The sequence below is a fragment of the Cygnus olor genome, chromosome 11 (assembly GCF_009769625.2).
Source record: "Cygnus olor isolate bCygOlo1 chromosome 11, bCygOlo1.pri.v2, whole genome shotgun sequence".
Taxonomy (NCBI): domain Eukaryota; kingdom Metazoa; phylum Chordata; class Aves; order Anseriformes; family Anatidae; genus Cygnus; species Cygnus olor.
Window position 1 is genome coordinate 19,804,947 of NC_049179.1, and position 18,937 is coordinate 19,823,883.

Here is an 18,937-nt window from a genome sequence, read left to right on the forward strand (position 1 = left end):
TAGATGAAGAAAGATAGCTAATTTGTCAAGCTATGGTCCTGTAAGATGTACTTGTCTGAGGATGTTTGACTTGCACCAGGGAGGGGGAAGTTTTGAGTGCCTGTAGTGTAACAGCCTCATACAAGAATTTCAAGTTTGAGTTCTGAAATTTAATAGCTTCTGTTTTGTAAGAACAAGATACAGGTACTTGATAAGTGAGTTAAAAACAGGATGCTTGTTCAGACTTAACTCTCCTGTTATGTATCTTCCATTAAAAACATGAATACAAACTTAACCTCTTAACATCTCAGTTTGACATCAACTGTAAGAAAAGGTCAGAGTAGGCCAGAAAACTCACTAACATTTCCTAAACAATGTCAGTGAACAACAACAAAAGAAGTCCCACATGCTGATACGATGAAGAATGGTGTCCTGTCTGCCAGCATACGGAGCAATTCATCAGCAGTGTGAAGAAAACAGTTCTGCCCAACCATGCAGGCGTCACAGTTAGGGCTTCCCTGCGCTTCTGGAGATGGAGTGTGAAGAGCCAGCAGCTTTTCAATAAAAATGGTAGTCCTTAACCTGGTGGGGTGCTTCTGTTAAAGTCACTCAAGGGCTGGGAAAAGGTCTCTGCTTTTCACTGGCACATTCCAATTCTGTATCTCTGTCCTCAGCTTCCGTAACAGCAACCGTGGGCACAGTAACCTGAGGGTCTTCTGTGACATCAGCCAGGTCCTGAGCAATGGGGGTATTAAATTCCTCCTCTTCTGGGTAACTAGGAGAGAGCTCTGTTAGAAGAAAAACAAAGTGGCCCACAGTAAGAAAGCGCTGCTGCTGTGTTTAATGACTGCAGTTTGTCACCCGAACCACAGCTCCTGACTCGGGAGCTCAGTTGTCTAAGCTTCTTATTACATTAACACTTCAGTCAGAACTCTTACCGTTGCGTTGTGACTGGCTGTTGCACTGCATCTTCGCTTGCCTACGTTCCAAGGCCAGCTGCCTGTTCCTCCTGATCCGCTGTTGTTGCTCTTCTGTGAGAGTTGTACTAGGCAGAGAATCAAGGTCTCCTACGTTCCCAGAGCACGGATACACTTCTTCATTGGCTGTATCCAGTCCATTGCTTTCACCTCCACCATCTGGATAAAAATTGAAGGAGTGAAAGGGTGAGGAGGGGCAGAAAGCAGCACTTTGAACACAGTTCTACTGCTAAATATCTGTCAAAGCATTTTAAATAATTTCCGATTATATTCTACATTTTAAAACAGTTACAACAGCTGAAGATCATTCTGTGATTTAGTTTTAACTTGCAATCTTCTGTCTAGGTCCATATTTCTGATATTCAAAATATAAAACAAATCAAAAGAACCCAAACACACTTCAGTAATAAATACTGAAGTTTAAGGGAAGTACAGCTCTGGGTACTAAGTTAGCAATTGTAAGCCGTTCTTGACAGTTGAAGGGACAGTAAATTCAAGCTGTTCTTACCGAAAGGCCAGATACTTTTCTTCTTCCCATCCCTTTGGAAAGTGGAAGTAGTAGTTACAGGAATCAGATTCAACACAGACATTAAATAGTTGAGTTCACTGTGCTACTATTACAGAACATTTACTCATCGTTTGCTAAGATGAACACATACAAAATGGAGGCAGACCAATTCTGTCACAAAACTTCACCCACAAACAGAGAAGGCAGGGCACTCTTTTGAAAGAGTGCCTGAGGCCAAGTAGGCTTGTGCCTCCGCAGTACTTTAAGCCCATGACTAGAGAAGTTAGCTGACAAGTTGTTTTTTTTTTTTTTTTTTTTAAAATAAAATACCCTAGATTGAATTTTTATTCCAAAACACAAGACACCAACTCGAGTTCTTCGGTTGAGGACTGACCAGCTGTAGCAGTACACTGGCTAACACGGTTCAAGAACTCACCAGCACTTCACTGAAATAGATGTATGGAACCATCGCACAGAAAAATCTGATAACTCTACAGACACTGTCGGCAGGAACCATTTGCTTCACTATTTGTGGCTGCTTATAGCTGCATTCCATTTCTAGCAAACGCAGCCAACAGCAAAGACAGCCACACAGCATTAACCACCCCCACGGTTTTACCCACAAGTAGGGCAAGGCTGTAGCATTGGGTAACTCATTCCCCAGGTGTGAACACAAACCAGACAACAGGTAGATAATTGTTTCAAGAGCAATCAGCTTTTTGCTTCACAGAGTAAAAGCAAAAAAAAAAAAAAACCTGCAACAGACCATAGGAAGGGCTATAACACTCATTTCCGCTAATGAAGTTTCTTTCAAATGACAAGGTGAACTCCACTCCCTCTTTTTAAAAAAAAAGAGTGTTTCTGACTTATCTAAAAGTCATCTGAGTAGAAGAGACTCCTGAATTATCTATTTGTTAAGTGGATAGACTTTGATATCAGAAGAAAGAACACTGAATAGGCATACAGCAAGACTGACACACGCATCAGTGCCCACATGTATTAGTAAGTACTTTCCCTATAGAAGACTCAACATCCTGACTCCGCTGTAAGTGCTGGTAGTATAAAGACAATAATGAATTCTTGATTTCGACACTAATAAGATCCAAGAGTTCTTCAGACCGCACACTCATAAGACTAAAATAAAAATCATGAGTATCTTTATTTGATAATTGCAGTTCTGTGTTTTTTTTCCAAGAATGTGGCTAACACCACCAGTAGTAATACCTGCTTTTCATTTACTTCCTGTATGCCATGCACTCTTAAATATCTACAGAAAGCACTTCCGTCTGAGTATGAGTTCAGTTTAGTAGTTCTGAGTCTCACAGAAGCTTGTTTCCCCCCCCCCCAACCCCCGGAAGCCTGGTTTTAAAATAGAGGACCACTCAACAATTTCTTCTAAAATAAAAAAAATGTATCATTAATTTCTGGTTGGTAAGAGGGGAAGAAAGTTTTTAAACCACTGAACTAACAGTGTAACAAGCATACCTTCATTACTTGTGAAGTCTTCAGATAAAATAGGAAGATCAAGTCTAATCCGTTTTAGGCAGGTCTGCAGATGAAGAGAAATTAATATTTCACCTGTGACAAAATCTTTCCTGTTATGTTGGTATGTTTTCAATAGTACTCGCAATTTCTCTTTACATTTTATTACTCTAAAATAATATTCCCTTCATTATGCGTCTGTTAGAATGCTGTGGATTGCTTTCCTAGCCTTTAATCTGTCACCTAGCCAAATGAAGCAGCATTCTTCCTAAGTCTTCCTTTGCAGGTTCAAACATTAGAAGAGTTCCAGAACTCTTCAACAAATTGCTTTGGTAAAGATGCCCTGTAAAAGTTGAAGCAGATTCTCTGAAACATTAAATAAAGATTATATCTAAATGTCAGACACCTTAAATACTTCAAATACTGGAAATAACTCTTTAAAATGAGAGAATGAGAGAAATTAATTTAAATAACATTATACACCTAAGCAGTATGTATAACATTTTTTTTTGCTGTATAATTGTTCTAAACCTGTTCCTTACACTATTGCACGAGGACAAACTGACAGGAACAATACATACCTGAACTTCCTTTTTGCTTCCCAGAGACTCTACTTTGTCAATAAAATCATCAAATTGCAATTTTGGAAATAATCTATGAGCCCAGTGTTCCATATGTCGTATAAGTGTCTTCAAGTCCTCTGCCTTAAACATAAAACAAGATATCCAGCTGTTAGAAGTTGATTAAGTCAGCAGACTGCAGAAGTAAACATGATAGTAATGTTTCTAAAAAGATTAAGCACCTGCAGCTTGAAAGTCTCTTGAAAATGTAAGTAATATGAACGCTTGGGTAATCATTCCTCCCATAATGAAGTCTGTGAGTGCAATTTCAAGCTATGAGAAAAACAGTGATAAGAGCTCAGGGAAAGCATTTGCATATATTGTGAAACACTTGATAGCTTCTGAAAAGTTGCCCTTAAGCAACCTAGGTGTGATCTCAATCTAAAAAAGATAAAATTAATGGGAAGCAGCTGGTATTTATTTTGATATTTAGAACACACAGAAAAACATACACCTAAATAACCTTATCTGATAAAGATTTTTGCTCAGATTAGAAGTATTGTCCAGCTTCTCTGTGCCTCCAGTTGTAAAAAGAAATTTTATACCATAAGCGTTTTCTGTAAACCAGAGACACACTGGCATTCTTGCAAGCATGCCAGCAGTCTCCTTGTATGCTAAGCATATCCAAGACAATAAAGCAGTTTGTAGAGAAGAAACTGCTATGTCATACACTTTTAATATCAAAAACTTTGGAATGCAGGTGTCACAACAACCAGAAGACTGTCACTTACAGAAGAAATTGATCATGAAACAAAAAGGTAAGACATTCCACATATATTAACAAGTCTTATAAGCCCGTTCCAATTCCCAAAACCTCTTTCTATGGACAATACAGAAAGTCACAGACATGGTATTCCAGTTTTGAAGGAGAGGCAAAAAGCTTTAATGTCATAACATTTATTTTGTTAAGTAGTCTTGTATTTTTTTGTTAAGCTTATAACTACAAACCTCAGCAGGGTACACCCAAATACTGTTAGAAAGCCCCCTTGCACATAACTGGCTAACCAGAGATTAATATCAATCCTCCCCACATCAGAAAGGCAACAATCTATCAATTTAAACTAATCTTCCAGGAAATAGCTTAAAAAGTTCATTATGTCTTACCTCATGCCCCTTACCCTTGAACTTTACATTGTCAAACATGTGTCTTAAGGCAGGAAGTCCTCTTTCTGAAACTAACCTGTAACAGGTAAAGTTATTTGAAAACCAACTTTCTTTTTTAATAGAAACGAACAAAAAAAAATCCACATTCCCTTATATTGACTAAAGCTACAGAGCTCTATTTGAGAGAGATGCAGAATTAGGAGCCATTAAGAAAACACAGGAAATACAATAAAGACTGCTGTAAGACATGAGACTTTCTTCAAAAGTCACAATACGTATATTCCTAGTCCAAGCTGCTTTTTGATTTGTTTACACAGCAAGAAAATGGAACGGTCAGTTCTAGTATCTATGTTGCCCAAGTAAAACTTGCTAGAAACACGATCAAAGCATCCACCTGTGGTATCACTGAATAACTTCATCACTATCTTCAAAATGAAAGAAATGGGAAGCTCAGATGCTTTCCATCACTCATAAGGAACTTACAGCAGTTTTAGTGATAAAAGCAAGGAAAATACTGAAATCCTTTACACGGAGTTTACCTAGTTTGTAAGTAAGATGGGTGTTAGGCATGCTTTAACCTTCCAGTGACTGTTATACTGAGAGTTTATTCTGAAATACATTTGAAATAAATTAAAGAAATCCACAATACTAGGTCTAAAGCAAAATAAAGAGGATACAGCTGGAAGAGTCCTATGCATGAATAATTACTATCTATTAACAAAATTATTAGTTACGTAGTCCCAAGGAGACTTCAAGAAAGTTAAGAATAACAGTAGCATTATATAGGTAAGCATGGAATAAAAGCTTGAGATAGATCACGCAAGCACTTTTATCTCCAAAATCCTTGATATTTTACTCAGCTATGACCAAGCAGATATTGCTGTAACCTTAATTATTACACCACAGCCATACACCAAATTCATCAAAGAAACATTATGCAACAATACCTGTGAGCATCTAATTTAGGTACTGATCTTTTAACTGCTTTCCGTGTAGCTACAGAAGAATCCTTTGTCTGTGACTGTTGGTTTCCATCTGGTTCTAATAAAGAAAATAACATACTGTAAGTACATAGCACAAATGGCATCAACTGGAATTATATTACATAAAATTTAAGTTTCTACCATATCTAAAGGGCAACAGTCACAAGCGTTCCAATGCAATATTACTCCAAATAAATGCTTACATATTTCATCTACCTTCTCACGCAAGTCTGGTACAAAAATAGGTATCTTACTATTCTGAAGAACCAACTTTTCTAGCAAAGGAAAGATTTTCTCTTTCAGCCAACCTAGTTTTAGAACTTCTTTTATAAGTCTAGTACAGCCTTCAAAAATAAAGAGGTTACGTATGAACACAATTGGGTGCCTTTTAAAAACCAAAGTTCATGTTTTTTTGATTAGGGCTAGTGTGTACGCTTGACTGCAACAGACAAGGTACCGCTGTGCATCACATTTCAGAATGAATAATTATTTATTACACTGATTTCTTGTTTAACATTTTGATACTCTGAACATCAGAAATTCATCAGAAGTTCAGTTAGAACTCTCTTTTTCATATATCAAAGAATTGTAGCCATCCAAGATCCTTTCTAGTGAATAGACATAATAGGGACCAAGGAAAACATGTATTTAACATTACTTTTACTCATAATTGACTATAAATAATAGCAAAAATAAAGTCGTTATACTTTCTATTAGCTTGTTCAGTACACTGGATTACACTAAGATCTCCTCAAATACAAATAACTTGTTTTACCGTCCTGAAGTGCCTTGGATATTTTCTAGGTCAGACATTCTACAAAAACTACCAAATTCTAGCTGGAATGCTACATTCGACATTCCTGTGCATGTGTATACTTTCATAGAACCTGCAAAAATGAATTTTTCCCACAAGTATGAATACACAGAATCACGCGCAGCTTCAACCTGAATTGACTAATTTTTTTTAAAGCTATACAAGACTATTTTTATGCAGCGAACTCCAGTACAACCCCATAACACCGGTCTCTGAGCACTTCAGCCCAGGAGGCTCCCGGCGCCCTCCTACCTCCGCGAGCCTCAGCCCAGTCAGCCCCGGCCGCCCCCGGAGAGGCAGGGGGTGGGAGGGGCGGAAACTTTTCATCTTCTGTGTTCTCGTAGTCGGGGAGATCGAACAAGTTGTTCTCTAAAGGGTCTATCATGGCCAAAAACGAACGTTTGTGCTCTCCTCCCGCAGCAAGCACCACAGCGCTTAAGTAGAAGAGCCCGGCGCCCCGGTACCTCAGCGCGGTACCCGCTGAGGTGAAGCACCGCGAGAGCCGCCGATGTCGCGAGACCCCGGCCTGAGGAGAGCGGCTGTGGAGCAGGGCGCATGCGCAGAGGCTGCTGCGCCGCTTTTGGCGCCAAAAGGCTGAGAGGAAAGGGAGGGGCTGGGCGCTGCCCCTCAGGTGAGGGGCGGCCGGGGGCTGTTGCGCCCCGGGAAGGGGTTTAACGTTTTAAGATTTTAACATAGCGGATATCGAGCCTTACGCGATGTTCTGGCACTGGGGGAGGGCTTCGGGACAGGTCTCCGGCCATTCCCCGTGCGAACGCCCGTTGAGTCTTCTGGGAGCCCAAAGCTCGGCCGGTTGGTGTCCGGGCTGTGAGGGTCACAGCGGGGGGCTGTGAGATGGCGGCCGGCCGCGAGCTGGGGGCCCAGAAACACCGGGAGCAGATCCCTCAGGGGGAGCCGGGGCGGCCTCTTCTCACAGATAACTAATGATAGGACTAGTGATTCCCTGAAGAACTCTAAATACAACTGCAAAATGAGTTATAAAGTTATACATAAATATATATGGGTTATAAAGTTATATATAAACATATATATATTCCGCATATATAAAGTTATATAGGCGGGATAGCTCCCAAAGGCATGTGCCTGGCGCCGAAATAAACCACATACCTACTTTATAACTCATTTGAGTTATACAAATGAGTTATAACGTTATAGCTCATTATATGCTTTTGAGTTATAGTTCTTCCGTGAATCATTTTGGCAACCCAGGTGGGACATTCTCTGCCTGGCCACAGGATCGGCTGCGCCGCAGGCTTCATGGCGCGCACCGGGAGAATTTCCCTGGAGGAACTCTGCTCCTCGGCCACTCACTGCAGGGGCAGACAATGACCTGCTACACCATGGAGAAACGGTATGTACTTCGTATAAAAAGGGGGGACCCCCCATAGTTAGGACAGCTGGTAAATCGCGCAGAGATGTCGCACATTAAGGCACACCAGAAGTACTCAAGTAACTCAACAATGTGATCTTTGTCTCCAGACTAACCCCCAAAATACCACCAAACCAAAACTGGGTCAAATTGGAAAAGGCCGTGGGCCCGGGCAACAGTGGCAAATTGACTTTTCTGAACTTCCAAGAAAAGGGGGGTATCGATATTTACTGGTGTTAACAGATACCTTTTCAGGATGGCCAGAGGCTTTCCCCACCGGGACTGCCAAAGCCCGAGAGGTAACCAAGGTATTGTTACAAGAAATAATACCACGCTTCGGAGTTCCAGCCACCATGTCCTCAGACAGGGGGCCACACTTTATCTCAAAAATAGTACAGCAAACTAGTCGGCATTTGGGCATAGATTGGGAACTCCACACTCCATACCACCCTCAATCACGTGGTCAAGTGGAGAAAATGAACCATTTGATCAAACAGCAAATTGTAAGGTTAGGGCAAGAACTTGCCCTGGCCCCAGGCTCTCCCGCTAGCATTGCTGCGGATTTGGACTAAGCCCTGATCTAAAGAAAAATTAAGTCCTTTTGAAATGCTTTATGGGAGACCATACAGGGTCCAGAAGGGAATGTCTACCCAGGTTGGGGAAGAGATGCTGACTACCTATATGGTGGCTTTGAGTAAACAACTTAGAGAAATAGAAAAACATGTGGCTGGAACTCAGAGGAGAGAGCTGGATGGACTGGTGCATGACATACAGCCTGGAGATTATGTATATGTTAAATGTCTTGCAGAGAAAACTTTGAAACCACAGTGGGAAGGACCATACCAGGTGCTCCTTACTACCTTCACTGCAATTAAGATCAAGGAAGAGAGTGCCTGGATTCGCCATTCTTGAGTGGAGAAAGCCCCAGAAGCCCCCTGGAAAGTAACACTGGGTGACAGTGAATTGAAACTAAAGCTCACTCGAGCAAAATGAAGACGTTACGGTCAGGAATATTTAGTAAAATAGTTTGCAGAAATTTAGTTAATAGAATTGTTTTATTTGCGTGGCTTATAGTTGTTGTTGTGATTCAAGAATTGGAAAGTGCCTCTAAGATAATAGAGAATGGTGAGTGGCCTTGGTCCGAAGCCGTAACAACGGAGGATAAGAGCATTAATGGAAAATTAGCAGTTGTGGTTATGTGGCAAACAAATGGTGACCATTTACATATATTATCACAATGGCAAAAATTAGGAGAAGAGTGGACACACCAAAGAACTGCAGGGGATGAAATTAAAATAGGGTGCCAAATGATTAATGGAACAACCCACAAGAAAGTAACAGGGATTTTAGTAAAACCGATTTCCAAAAGTGGCCAGCAAGAAGGTTGTATCCGCCCAGGTAAATTAGATTGTTGGTATAATTTTATATTAACACAGACCGTAGTAGTTAGCTGTTTTTGGACTAATAATGGCCAAGAGCTCAAAATCGAGGAGGGCGAGGGCCTCATATTAAATTTTACAATATATGCTGTACTTCCTACAACAGTGGAGCCCCCTACAACCTATGCCAGCACTCAAGTGGCCCAACCCCAAACCAAACTTAAACCCAAAATTTATGAAACAGGCCCATATTTAGTAAGGAACACAGGCCAACAACAATTGTTATTTAATCCAGAATGGTCTCTGAAGCATGTTGAATTGCTAATGCAAATTAACATCTCGGAAGTTCAACCAGCCCGCTCTCCTTTCCTAAAGACATCATTTGAAGGCTGGACAACATGGTTACAAAAGCAAGCACACCTCAGGGGCAGGACACGAAGAGACTTAACTGGAATGCTAGGAACAGGATTAGGAGTTTTAAACGGAATTGATTGGGAAATATTAATGAATAAGCTGGCCACTGCAACAAGTGATTTGACAAAACTAAAACAGCCCCTACAATCATCATTATTGGCATTGGGAACTAGGCAATGGCAGGTTTCAAAGGTATTACCGAGATGGGAAAAGGCTGAAGACCAAGACCGCAAACTAATAATAGATGCACTTAGTATGGTTCAAGATAATGTATCTTTAGCTTTTAGTTGTATGCAAGCACAGTTATGGATGCAGGCAACAGCTGCCTTGATCATTAGGGAAGGAAGTGAAGGCGTTTTCCCGGTTGAAGTCTGAAAGGCTGTTTGGGACAATGCCAATGATTTTGAGAGGAAGTTCCAATCTTGGTGGACTCTGGTAAATTTGACCTATGATCCCACTGTTAACGTGGCTACTGCCTTTGTGCTTACTATACGTAATGCCACAGTTTATGTTATCCACCCCATTGTTGCACTAGGATTAAACCATAAGGAGACAGTGCTTTATCCTTCAAAGCATAGAACATGGGCACGGATGGTGAATGGGAAATGGCAGACTGTAAATCTGGAATCATGTGCTAACCGGGAACAACAAGGATTCATCTGTGAAAGCAACACAATTGACGCTCAGGACGTATGTCTTGACACTGAGCAAGGTGTTTGCCCCTTTGAAATTCATCCAAATACTAGTCAAAAGACTGTGCTTGTATATATTGGTCAAGGCTGTGTGTGTTTAAGAACTGCTTGTGCTTTTGTAGCAGTAGATAAGGAAAATATAACTCTCCCTAGCAAAAATCATTCTAACTTTTGTATTTGTAACTTTGTTAGAATTGTCGGGTGTGATTTTCTATATTTGGCACCAGTGGTATCCCACCAGTTAGTCAAGTCTAACAACACAATGTATCACAAGTTATTACCTACACCTATTGGGATGAGCCTCACGTTAGTGAGGCAATTAGTTAAACGCCAAGACCTGATCAAAATTTTGAAAGGCATTCAGGAAAATGGAGAGAAGACTCTAATCACTGTCCATCATGATACAAAGGAAATAAGCAGAGTTCTGCAAAGAGTAAAACAAAACGAAAATCACAACTGGTGGGATGCACTCTTTGGATGGTCGCCAACAGCAACTGGGATTTTGAACACATGGTGTCACCCAATTATCGTTTTATTGATATTAATTGGTATAAGTTTAGTATTGTCTTTTGTAATACTTGTTTGGAATTGGAAAATGTTACAACGAACGGCGATATTAACTTCCTTGTCAAAAGTACATGGCAAGGCATTGAGGGATACATATCGTAGAGATTGGGAAGAAGAATTTTTGTATTAAGTAAAAGAATTTACTAGATTTTCTAGAAAAGGGGGGACTGAGACATGGGGTTAGAAATTAGAGGGCGATTGATTAAGAGTGGATATGAGACAACACTCATTGCTTAATACGTGCTACGCAAACGCAGAAGGACTGATAAGATAACTAGCATACGAAGCGGGGCTAGGCGGAGCTAGGAAATGCATATGCATAGATGTGTTGCGAAACAATGCATATGTAATATTTTAGGGGATAAAAGAGAACGCGAGTGAGCAAATTGTTGCGTATGCCTTTGGGAGCTATACTGCATATGCCCAGCGCCGAAATAAACCACATACCTACTTTATAACTCATTTTGCTTTTGAGTTGTAGAGTTCTTCACTCTACACTAGACACTGGAGGGAATGGCCTCAAGTTGTGCCAGGGAGGTTCAGGTTGGAAATGAGGAGACATTTCTTCTCAGAAAGAGCGGTCAGGCATTGGGACGGGTTGCCCAGGGAGGTGGTGGAGTCACCGTCCCTGGGGGTGTTCAAGGAAAGGTTGGCCATGGTGCTGAGGGACATGGTTTAGGGGGTGACATTGGTGGTAGGATGACGGTTGGACCAGATGGTTTTGGAGGTCTTTTCCAACCTTAACGATTCTGTGATTCTATGGCCTGAGGGGCTGAGGTCCGGACAGCCTTATGGAGCAGAAGGAGCGAAGTCAACGACAGTGCCTTAAGGGAACTGGGTTTCTCTGGTATCTCTCCAAATTTGACGTAGGTAATGTACCTGTTAATTTAATGTATTCCATCTAACAGTAAAATCAATTACAAGCACTTTCAATTTAAAGCATAAATGTATTACCCTTTAGTCAATATGATTTTAACCGTGTTTAAAACATGTATTCCCAAATGCAGGAGCATCTTTTATAGTCAGGAGTACACATAATATAGTAAACATGTTGATGGATTTATTGGCATTCAATCCATTTTTCTGAACTTTTTAGATACGACCGCTTTCCTCAATACAAAGTATGAAAAAAACACAGAGATACTCTAGTTATTATAGATCAAGTGCTGCTGATTTCCAACCCAAACACTGTAAAGATGTCATAAAATTACTGAAAATCCAATTTCTATATAGAGAGCTCTTTATATTGGAATTAATAGTCCCTCTATATTAAAAATGTTTATCAACAAAGGAATTAGGTTTTGAGTGTAGCCTGAATATCAAACTTACAACTATTAGTGTGACGCATCTTTTCACTTCAATGTTCTCCTTAATATTTAACACTTTTTTTTTGTATGTGAAATAATTGGGTTTTAAATTCTTAGGTAATGGCAACTGAACTTGCTAGAGCTAACAGTGTCACCACGTCAGCTGGTCTATATGAGCAGAGCTTTGTCCTGTGACGGGTGTTTTGTCTTAGCCAGAACAGGCAGGTACTGAATATTAAAAAGTGCTTTGAGAAGTATAAAAAATACTATCCAAGAGTTAAAGTGGAAGATCATTTACAATCTCTGTAGAGGAGTACAGTGTTATAAAACCTGTCATATTTATGCAACTGATTAATCAATATTTTTGAAGAGTGTTTAATTGGAGGTTGGATTTGATGTCCTAGGTGGTTCTTTCCACTCCTAGGTTCCTAATTAAATGAAAAGCATATGCCAGCAGGCATTGATTATTGTTTTTTTCCCTCCAGGAAATGAATAAGCAGACACATGCTGATAAAATAATAAGCCAGAGGGGGGGAAAAAAAAAAAAAAGAAAACCTTGCCTCAGTTCTAGAAAATACTTCTGGTTTCTAGTTGGGGTGAAACAGAAGCATTGCTTGTTTGTTTTTGTATCAAATAGTGTTATTTCATTACAGAAACTGCTGAAAATTAGCACTTTGTTTTTTTTATTTATTTTAAACGTCTCATTTCCTGTTTTATGTTACACATGATATATGGCAGAGAAAATCCGTAAAATGGATGATTGGCTACTTCTACATTTGGAGGGTTTTATATCGGCAAAGCTGTTCATGCAATAAAAGTGCTCCCGATCCAGTGAGCCCTTGGCTGTATTGGTACCAGGGTAGCTGTGTTAGTGGGAGATCAGACCTCACAGAAGTAGAAATGTTCAGATATTTGTGGGTTATAACTTGTTTATAATCTGAATTTTATATTATGCAGTCATCTTAAACGTTAATTTTTAAGCTGTTGGTACGCTACTCAACACTTCAGATAGTGTTCCAATCCAAAGTGTTTTTTTCAATCTCTGCTTCTGGAGGAAAATAAGATGTGCAAGAAAGACCGTGATCTCTGGCTGGTTGAAAGAAAGAGTGTCTGTCAGCTGCCTTCTAATAATTTTTGATCCTGTAGACCAATTTCATTCGAATTTGAATCAGGCTTCTTAAATTCCGTTGCTTTTGGGACTAATTATTTCCTTAAATTGCTCTGCTAGCCACTAAATAGATTATGAAGTATTAAATCTTTCAAATAAAAGTTTGCATGCATCTGTTCTGGCAGTAAAATATGCATCTTTTTGTGGCGATCAAGTTTTAAAAATAGGGGTAATTCAGCGGTGCAATTAATGTATCCAATAATCACATTTTCTTTTTCCTGCAAGAAACTAGACAAAATTTGGCAGGCTAGTTCCATGACGGAAAAAAGTAGTAATGAAGAGAAGCTCCTTTGATGCATTTCTGTTCACAGGGACATATTTCAGTTCTATTTATTTCCAGTGGTGCTAGAATCAATCAATCAGAATGTCTGCCTGTTCAGAAGTCATTCACAGAGATTACACCACCTTATATTTTTTCTTTATCTTTTCCTGTGGGATCCGCCTTCAGAAACACCTGTTCAGAAAGCAAAATGCAGTTCCTCCCACCGAGAATGTTTGAATTCCCAAAACATGTCTTGGTTTGGGCTGGAAAATATGCTTGGTTTTTGGTTGCAAATCTACTGAAGTTAAAGCTGTTTGTTTTACAGAAGTTCAAAGCAATCTATAAGAATTTTGAAACATTTCAAATGTACTATATAATCATATACAGGAAAATTGGGCGTTCAGGAAATAATACTTTGCCTGTATAGATCAGCATGAGGGCCATTATTGACTATAAACAACAAAAGACAAAGCAGGTGTTCTGTGGCATTTTGAACGAAGCCCAAGGGCCACTCATCTCTTAGGTCTCTGTAAGGTTCCAGGGGTACAGGAGTGCCCGCGGAAGACAACGATGGCGAGAGCAATCACAGAAATGGTTCATGGAGAACCATTACACAGAAACGGTTCTGTATGGTATCAGTACAGAGACCCACGTCTTTCTGTATTCAGTCAATTCAATAATCCCCTTGTTTAGTCTGTAGGTCAAAGGGCCTTTAAAACGGATGTGTGAATTCAGTCATTTTTCCAAGATTCCACAGGACCATGTTTGCAATGCAAGTGTAACGTGCCCCAGAGGAGGGAGCTGTCTCTTAGTGTTTGCAATTTGATGGAGGGACCATGTCTGTGAATAGCACAGCTGTGAAAATAATAATTCAATCTTTTCTATTTTAAAAATGCGCAAGAAGTTAGGAACAATATAGCATTTTTGCATAATATATAACGTACCTTGTTCATAATTTCAGTTTCTATAAAAGCATTAATGACTGCTTTGATTATTTTACTTTTGAAAATGATTGAACAGTAAAACGTGGAATTGACATTTCTTCATACAAAGTATTTCCAATGTAAGTTTTGTTATGGAATTCACTCTGACTACAGTCAGCTAGAGTGATCTATGATGCATGCTGCTTTCCTGCTATGTTTCAGAATTTCTCTATACTGAAACTTCTGTTTTCAGTAGGTATGTCAATCATTCATCTGTTGGCTGGGTATTCCGCACATATGGAATACCCAGCCAACTCTGTTGATCCAGATAGGTCCATAGGTAGCACGCCAATATTCTATTGCTTCCTCTTGAGATCTACAAGTAAACGACCAGAATCTTTAAATTCTCCTTCTCAGGAAGAGAACTGGCATGGAGGGATCGCTGATTGTGACTGAAGAAAAGGGACTTTCATTACTGTAAAGCAATTTTGCTTACGCCAGATGAGATCACCAATGGACAGGAGCGAGGGTGTTCAGCTCTTACTGAAGGTAAGGCTAGCTGCTGTCCTGTCAGCACGTCCCGGGCTGTAAATGTGGTGCGTCAGGCCGAGCCACACTCTTTCAGCCATACGAGGTATACCCGTTGCACCTGGCCCCGCTGCTGCAGGACACCCCCATGTCCCCACCCCACCCGACTGCCTCTGCTTCCCCAGCAGCGTCCCTGTGCTCCCACTGCTCTTAGCGCTCTGGTTCGAATTCCTCCATTGCTGTGTGGCAGTGCTTTGTAGATGTTTGGAAGCAAGCTGATTTTAAAGCAAGGTAGCACTCAGCTTATATCCCAAGGTGGAAGCTTTTTTTCAGCAACGAGGTGGCTTTAGTTATCTGGAATTTTAACCTGATATTTCTGTTGGTGTATTTCTCCCTGAAACAACCCATATACAAGACACACTGTTCCCTCCATGGAGTAGGATTGTAGCCTTGTTCTTTGTTAGTTCAGGACTTCAGCGTTGAAAAGTGTTAAAAAATCAGTGTGTTCATAACATACAATGCCAATATACAACCTTGTATTTTTTATTATTTTATAAAGCATACTGTCTCAGCCATATCTCACTTCTGTATTTCAATATATGATAGAGAGCTCCTGGAAAGTAACATTTTTGTTTTACCTTTAGGCTGCCTAAACTAATGCAATTACAAAAACCCCCAAACAGTGATGTGAGTCAGAACTTCACAGGAACGTACACACACAAAACCACGATCCCATTAAGCATGAAACACCTGTGACCAAACCTGATCATTCCTGGCAGCTACAGAAAATAAAACAGTCCAGAGAAGCGAGAATAACACCTTTGGCCTTGTGTTTTCGTACTCATTCTGCTCTTTATAACTCACCGTTCTCTGAGTGTAAGTTTCCTTTTCCATTTTTACTGCAGGCACTTTGGTAAAAAAAAAAAAAAAAAAAGCCAGCAGCCACGAGTACCCCAACATGAGGTTTTTGTTGTAATTATAAATACGGCAGTTCCCGTGTCTGGGTGCATTAAGGAGGGAGACAAACAAACAGCTTCACAAAACACGCCTTAGCACCGTGGTTTGCTCTGCGGGGAAGATGCTGGGGCTCGTTGCGCAGAGCTGCTTCACGTGGTCGTGGTGAGAGCTCTCTAAAGCAGAAGAGCAGCACCAGCAGCACAGAACCCACAAAACTTTGGCCAAGCCTCGAAGCGGACGCGAGGCTTTCGCCAAGCCCTCGGCCCACCGCCCCTGGCCGCCTGCAGCTGGGGTTTGAAAGGAACGGAAGAAATGAAATTCTTTTAAACCGGTTTGGGTTTTTTAAAGAAAGTTAAATCATTTTAAACTGAACAAGGTCTCGCAGGCGGCAGGGATGTGGTGTTCCCCACGGGGAGCGAGGCAGGAGAGGGCGGGCCGCGGCCGGAGCTCTGCCAGCGGGACCCCCGGACCCCCCCTCCCCCAGGACCGTCCTGGTCTCCCCGGTCCCCCCCGCCCCTCCCGCCAAGTGAGGGCAAAGCGCTGTGAGGGCACAGCTCCCCCGCGGCTTCACCCTCCGCAAGCGCGCATGCCCCTGCCTGGCCTCCCCTTCCCGGGGGGGGCGGGGGGCGGCTCGCGCAGGCGCGGTGCGGGGGAAGGGCGCGGCCTCAGCACGGGCACCGGGCGCCGCCGGCACCAGGTCGGGGCCGCTTCGCGGGGGGGGGGGGGAGCGGGGGCGGCCGGGCAGCGCCTGAGGCACCGGCACCGGGTGGGGGCCGCCAGGGGGCCGCCATGCCGAAGAAGAAGCCGGGGCCGATCCAGCTGAACCCCGCGCCCGATGGCTCCGCCGTCAACGGGACCAGCGCCGCCGAGTGAGTCAGGCCCAGGGGGGGGGGGGGTCGCTGCGGGGCCGGGTACCAGAACGGGGCCATTATGGGGGGGCTGCTCCTGGGGGGCGCCTCACGCCCCCCCCCCCCCCCCCCCCCCGGCGGTCAGTGGCTGCTGGAGGGTGTAGGGTGAGCGGGGGGGGGGGGGACGAGGAAAGCGGGTGTAATGTGGGGGGCGTCTGTCAGATGGCTGGGTTATGTAATTATGGGGTAAGGGCAAAGTTCTGCCTTCCTAATAAACGTGGGTGCAGAGAAGTTATGCTGGGAGTCGCAAATTTGTAGGAAAAGTGATGGGTTTTGTTTGTTATCTATCCCCTCCTTCACTTTAAGCTAATGTCAGTGAAACTGTTTCTCAGTAACTAGCATGTAATGCTAGGGACATCTGTGAGTGGCGCTGGGAGAAGATGTTCTTGAGTTTTCCTGGCTCTAGTATGAGCGTTACACCTTATAAAATAAAAGAAGGTAAGTCTAGGCTAATCATGGGCATGCTTTTTTAAAGTGTTGCTTACAAAGTAGCACTTGAGCACACTCATGGTAGTTAGGCTTCATATTGCGATGGCAGCACCGTGAAGTGTTACAAAAGGAGCTTCCTCGAGGTTAACAGGTCTGTGTTCACCACTTCATCTTTAGGTTAAGGTGATGGACTAGCTCCTAACGGAGGCGTGAAATACAGATGCGTGTTGGAAGAGCGCATTCCTTTCCCTGTATGGTTACTTCACTCTTCTTGGATACATAAGCAGAGCTCCGATGTAGTTATGTACTGCGCTGTCAGGATATGCAGTACAGAGCTGCACTGAGATGTACAGGTGTCAGGCTCTGAATTGTTCCGCGTGTGGTGGTGTTGCCACGTTTTCAGGCAGGCTCAGACCTCGTTTAACCTCAGAATATACTCGGTATCTCACAGCTCCCGCAGTGATGTTTCTAGCAAAGTCTTTTGATGACGAACTGAACGGTGAGCTCTCTTAAAAGCTATCTTGTGGCAGGGATTCCTGATTGCATAATATTCAGATCATAATCCTTAGATACAGTTTTTGCCCTGGATCAAAAGGGGAATGGTGTTATTTTTATATTTCTCTGTATAGCACCTTACAGTTGATTTTCTTCAAGGCAGAAAATAGAAAATGTCGATAGGCTGATACAGTTTTCAGGGATCCCTCCTGCATACTGATCTTGTTTTATGGAATAAATCTGATATACCTATCGCTTATTGTGCTACCTAAGGGTAAGCACCAAACAAGTACTGTATTAAATACTGCATATCTTAAATATTTCTTCATTTAAGAAACAGCGTTCATCTGAAATTGCTTAGATGTCTGATACTCATTTACTTCTTGGAAACTTACAGAGAGACTCATGGGAGTGTAGGGTCTTGCTTACACCAACGAAGAGTCTTGCTGCATTTTCTGTTTTGTATGTTATTTGGTATATGCATCTCCTAGACTTTTGCTCTTCATTATACATTAGTCCTATACCTGGCTTTTGCCAAGCGAAGAGACGTGTAAAGTATTTTTAAAAACAGCAGCCTAGAGAAGAAGTAAGTCTGGTAACCTGTTGTCCCCTAAACAGCCAGAATTAATTTATTTGTGGGATGAGGGTATATAAATCCTCATTGTGAAAGACATTAGGTTGCAAAGCATAGTTGCATCAGAATATCAGAATTTGGAAATGGTTTTGGAATGAAGCTGAAAACAGTCCTTTTTTTTGTTTGTTTCATCTGCAACCTTTCTTTTTTTCTTTCCTGCTGTGCAGTTTTTCCCTTGGTCAGTGCTTGAAATCAACTGTAGAGGTGTTTGTCAGTCTGTATACGTGGTCAAGTGTTTCAAGTATGTTATGCAGCTGCAGACTACCATATTAACACTTTCTGAAGCTTTGTTCCTGACTTAATGGAATTTTGGCTGTGTGAGTCTCCAGCTACTTATTTGCTTCTACCATACACAAACCTGTCACTTTGATGCAAATGATCTTGGCTGCTTCCCTGTTCTTTTTCAGAGAAGTGAACCTC

At 41.8% G+C, this 18,937-nt stretch overlaps 3 protein-coding genes, 1 long non-coding RNA gene and 1 other non-coding gene across 9 annotated transcripts in view; 3 read left to right on the plus strand and 2 right to left on the minus strand.

Annotated features, from left to right (window-relative positions):
- Window positions 1-127: 127 nt before the first annotated feature.
- On the minus strand, window positions 128-6,983 carry TIPIN (TIMELESS interacting protein). The gene is made up of 7 exons (XM_040570539.1): window positions 6,720-6,983; window positions 5,618-5,711; window positions 4,671-4,746; window positions 3,528-3,650; window positions 2,950-3,013; window positions 918-1,115; window positions 128-767 (listed from the first exon to the last, which is right to left on the minus strand). Exons 1-7 carry the CDS (start codon window positions 6,850-6,852, stop codon window positions 589-591), a joined length of 867 nt encoding a protein of 288 aa, XP_040426473.1. The 5' UTR covers window positions 6,853-6,983; the 3' UTR covers window positions 128-588.
- On the minus strand, window positions 1,919-2,055 carry LOC121076397. The gene has a single exon (XR_005823499.1).
- LOC121076308 lies at window positions 6,966-11,366 on the plus strand. Of its 5 annotated transcripts, none has more exons than XM_040570535.1 (4): window positions 6,972-7,098; window positions 7,695-7,836; window positions 8,098-8,162; window positions 8,663-11,366. In XM_040570535.1, exons 1-4 carry the CDS (start codon window positions 7,023-7,025, stop codon window positions 8,764-8,766), a joined length of 387 nt encoding a protein of 128 aa, XP_040426469.1. In that variant the 5' UTR covers window positions 6,972-7,022; the 3' UTR covers window positions 8,767-11,366. The 5 variants fall into 5 exon arrangements, 3 of the variants coding, with proteins under 3 accessions (XP_040426469.1, XP_040426468.1, XP_040426467.1); XM_040570534.1 differs by lacking the exon at window positions 6,972-7,098 and adding an exon at window positions 7,142-7,277; XR_005823455.1 differs by lacking the exon at window positions 8,098-8,162 and having other exon boundaries at window positions 6,966-7,098.
- Window positions 11,367-14,980: 3,614 nt separating this feature from the next.
- LOC121076312 lies at window positions 14,981-15,907 on the plus strand. Its single transcript, XR_005823459.1, has 2 exons — window positions 14,981-15,115; window positions 15,739-15,907. It is a non-coding gene; the product is annotated as an uncharacterized LOC121076312 (long non-coding RNA).
- An 812-nt stretch (window positions 15,908-16,719) lies between these two features.
- MAP2K1 (mitogen-activated protein kinase kinase 1) overlaps window positions 16,720-18,937 on the plus strand; it is a 37,563-nt gene continuing 35,345 nt past the window's right edge. Inside the window, exon 1 of the mRNA XM_040569732.1 lies at window positions 16,720-16,920. Coding sequence (XP_040425666.1) covers window positions 16,841-16,920 — 80 coding nt within the window. The 5' untranslated portion in view covers window positions 16,720-16,840. The remainder of the gene's footprint in view (window positions 16,921-18,937) is intronic.

What these genes read in the sequence shown, in the direction of transcription:
- TIPIN (XM_040570539.1), bottom strand. Translation starts at nt 6,852, where the DNA reads ATGATAGACCCTTTAGAGAACAACTTGTTCGATCTCCCCGACTACGAG. An exon ending in CTGGGCTGAGGCTCGCGGAG is followed by an intron (nt 5,712 to 6,719) that starts GTAGGAGGGCGC and finishes TTTCTTTATTAG; the next exon opens with AACCAGATGGAAACCAACAG. An exon ending in CAGCCAGTCACAACGCAACG is followed by an intron (nt 768 to 917) that starts GTAAGAGTTCTG and finishes TTCTTCTAACAG; the next exon opens with AGCTCTCTCCTAGTTACCCA.
- LOC121076308 (XM_040570533.1), top strand. Translation starts at nt 8,844, where the DNA reads ATGAAGACGTTACGGTCAGGAATATTTAGTAAAATAGTTTGCAGAAAT.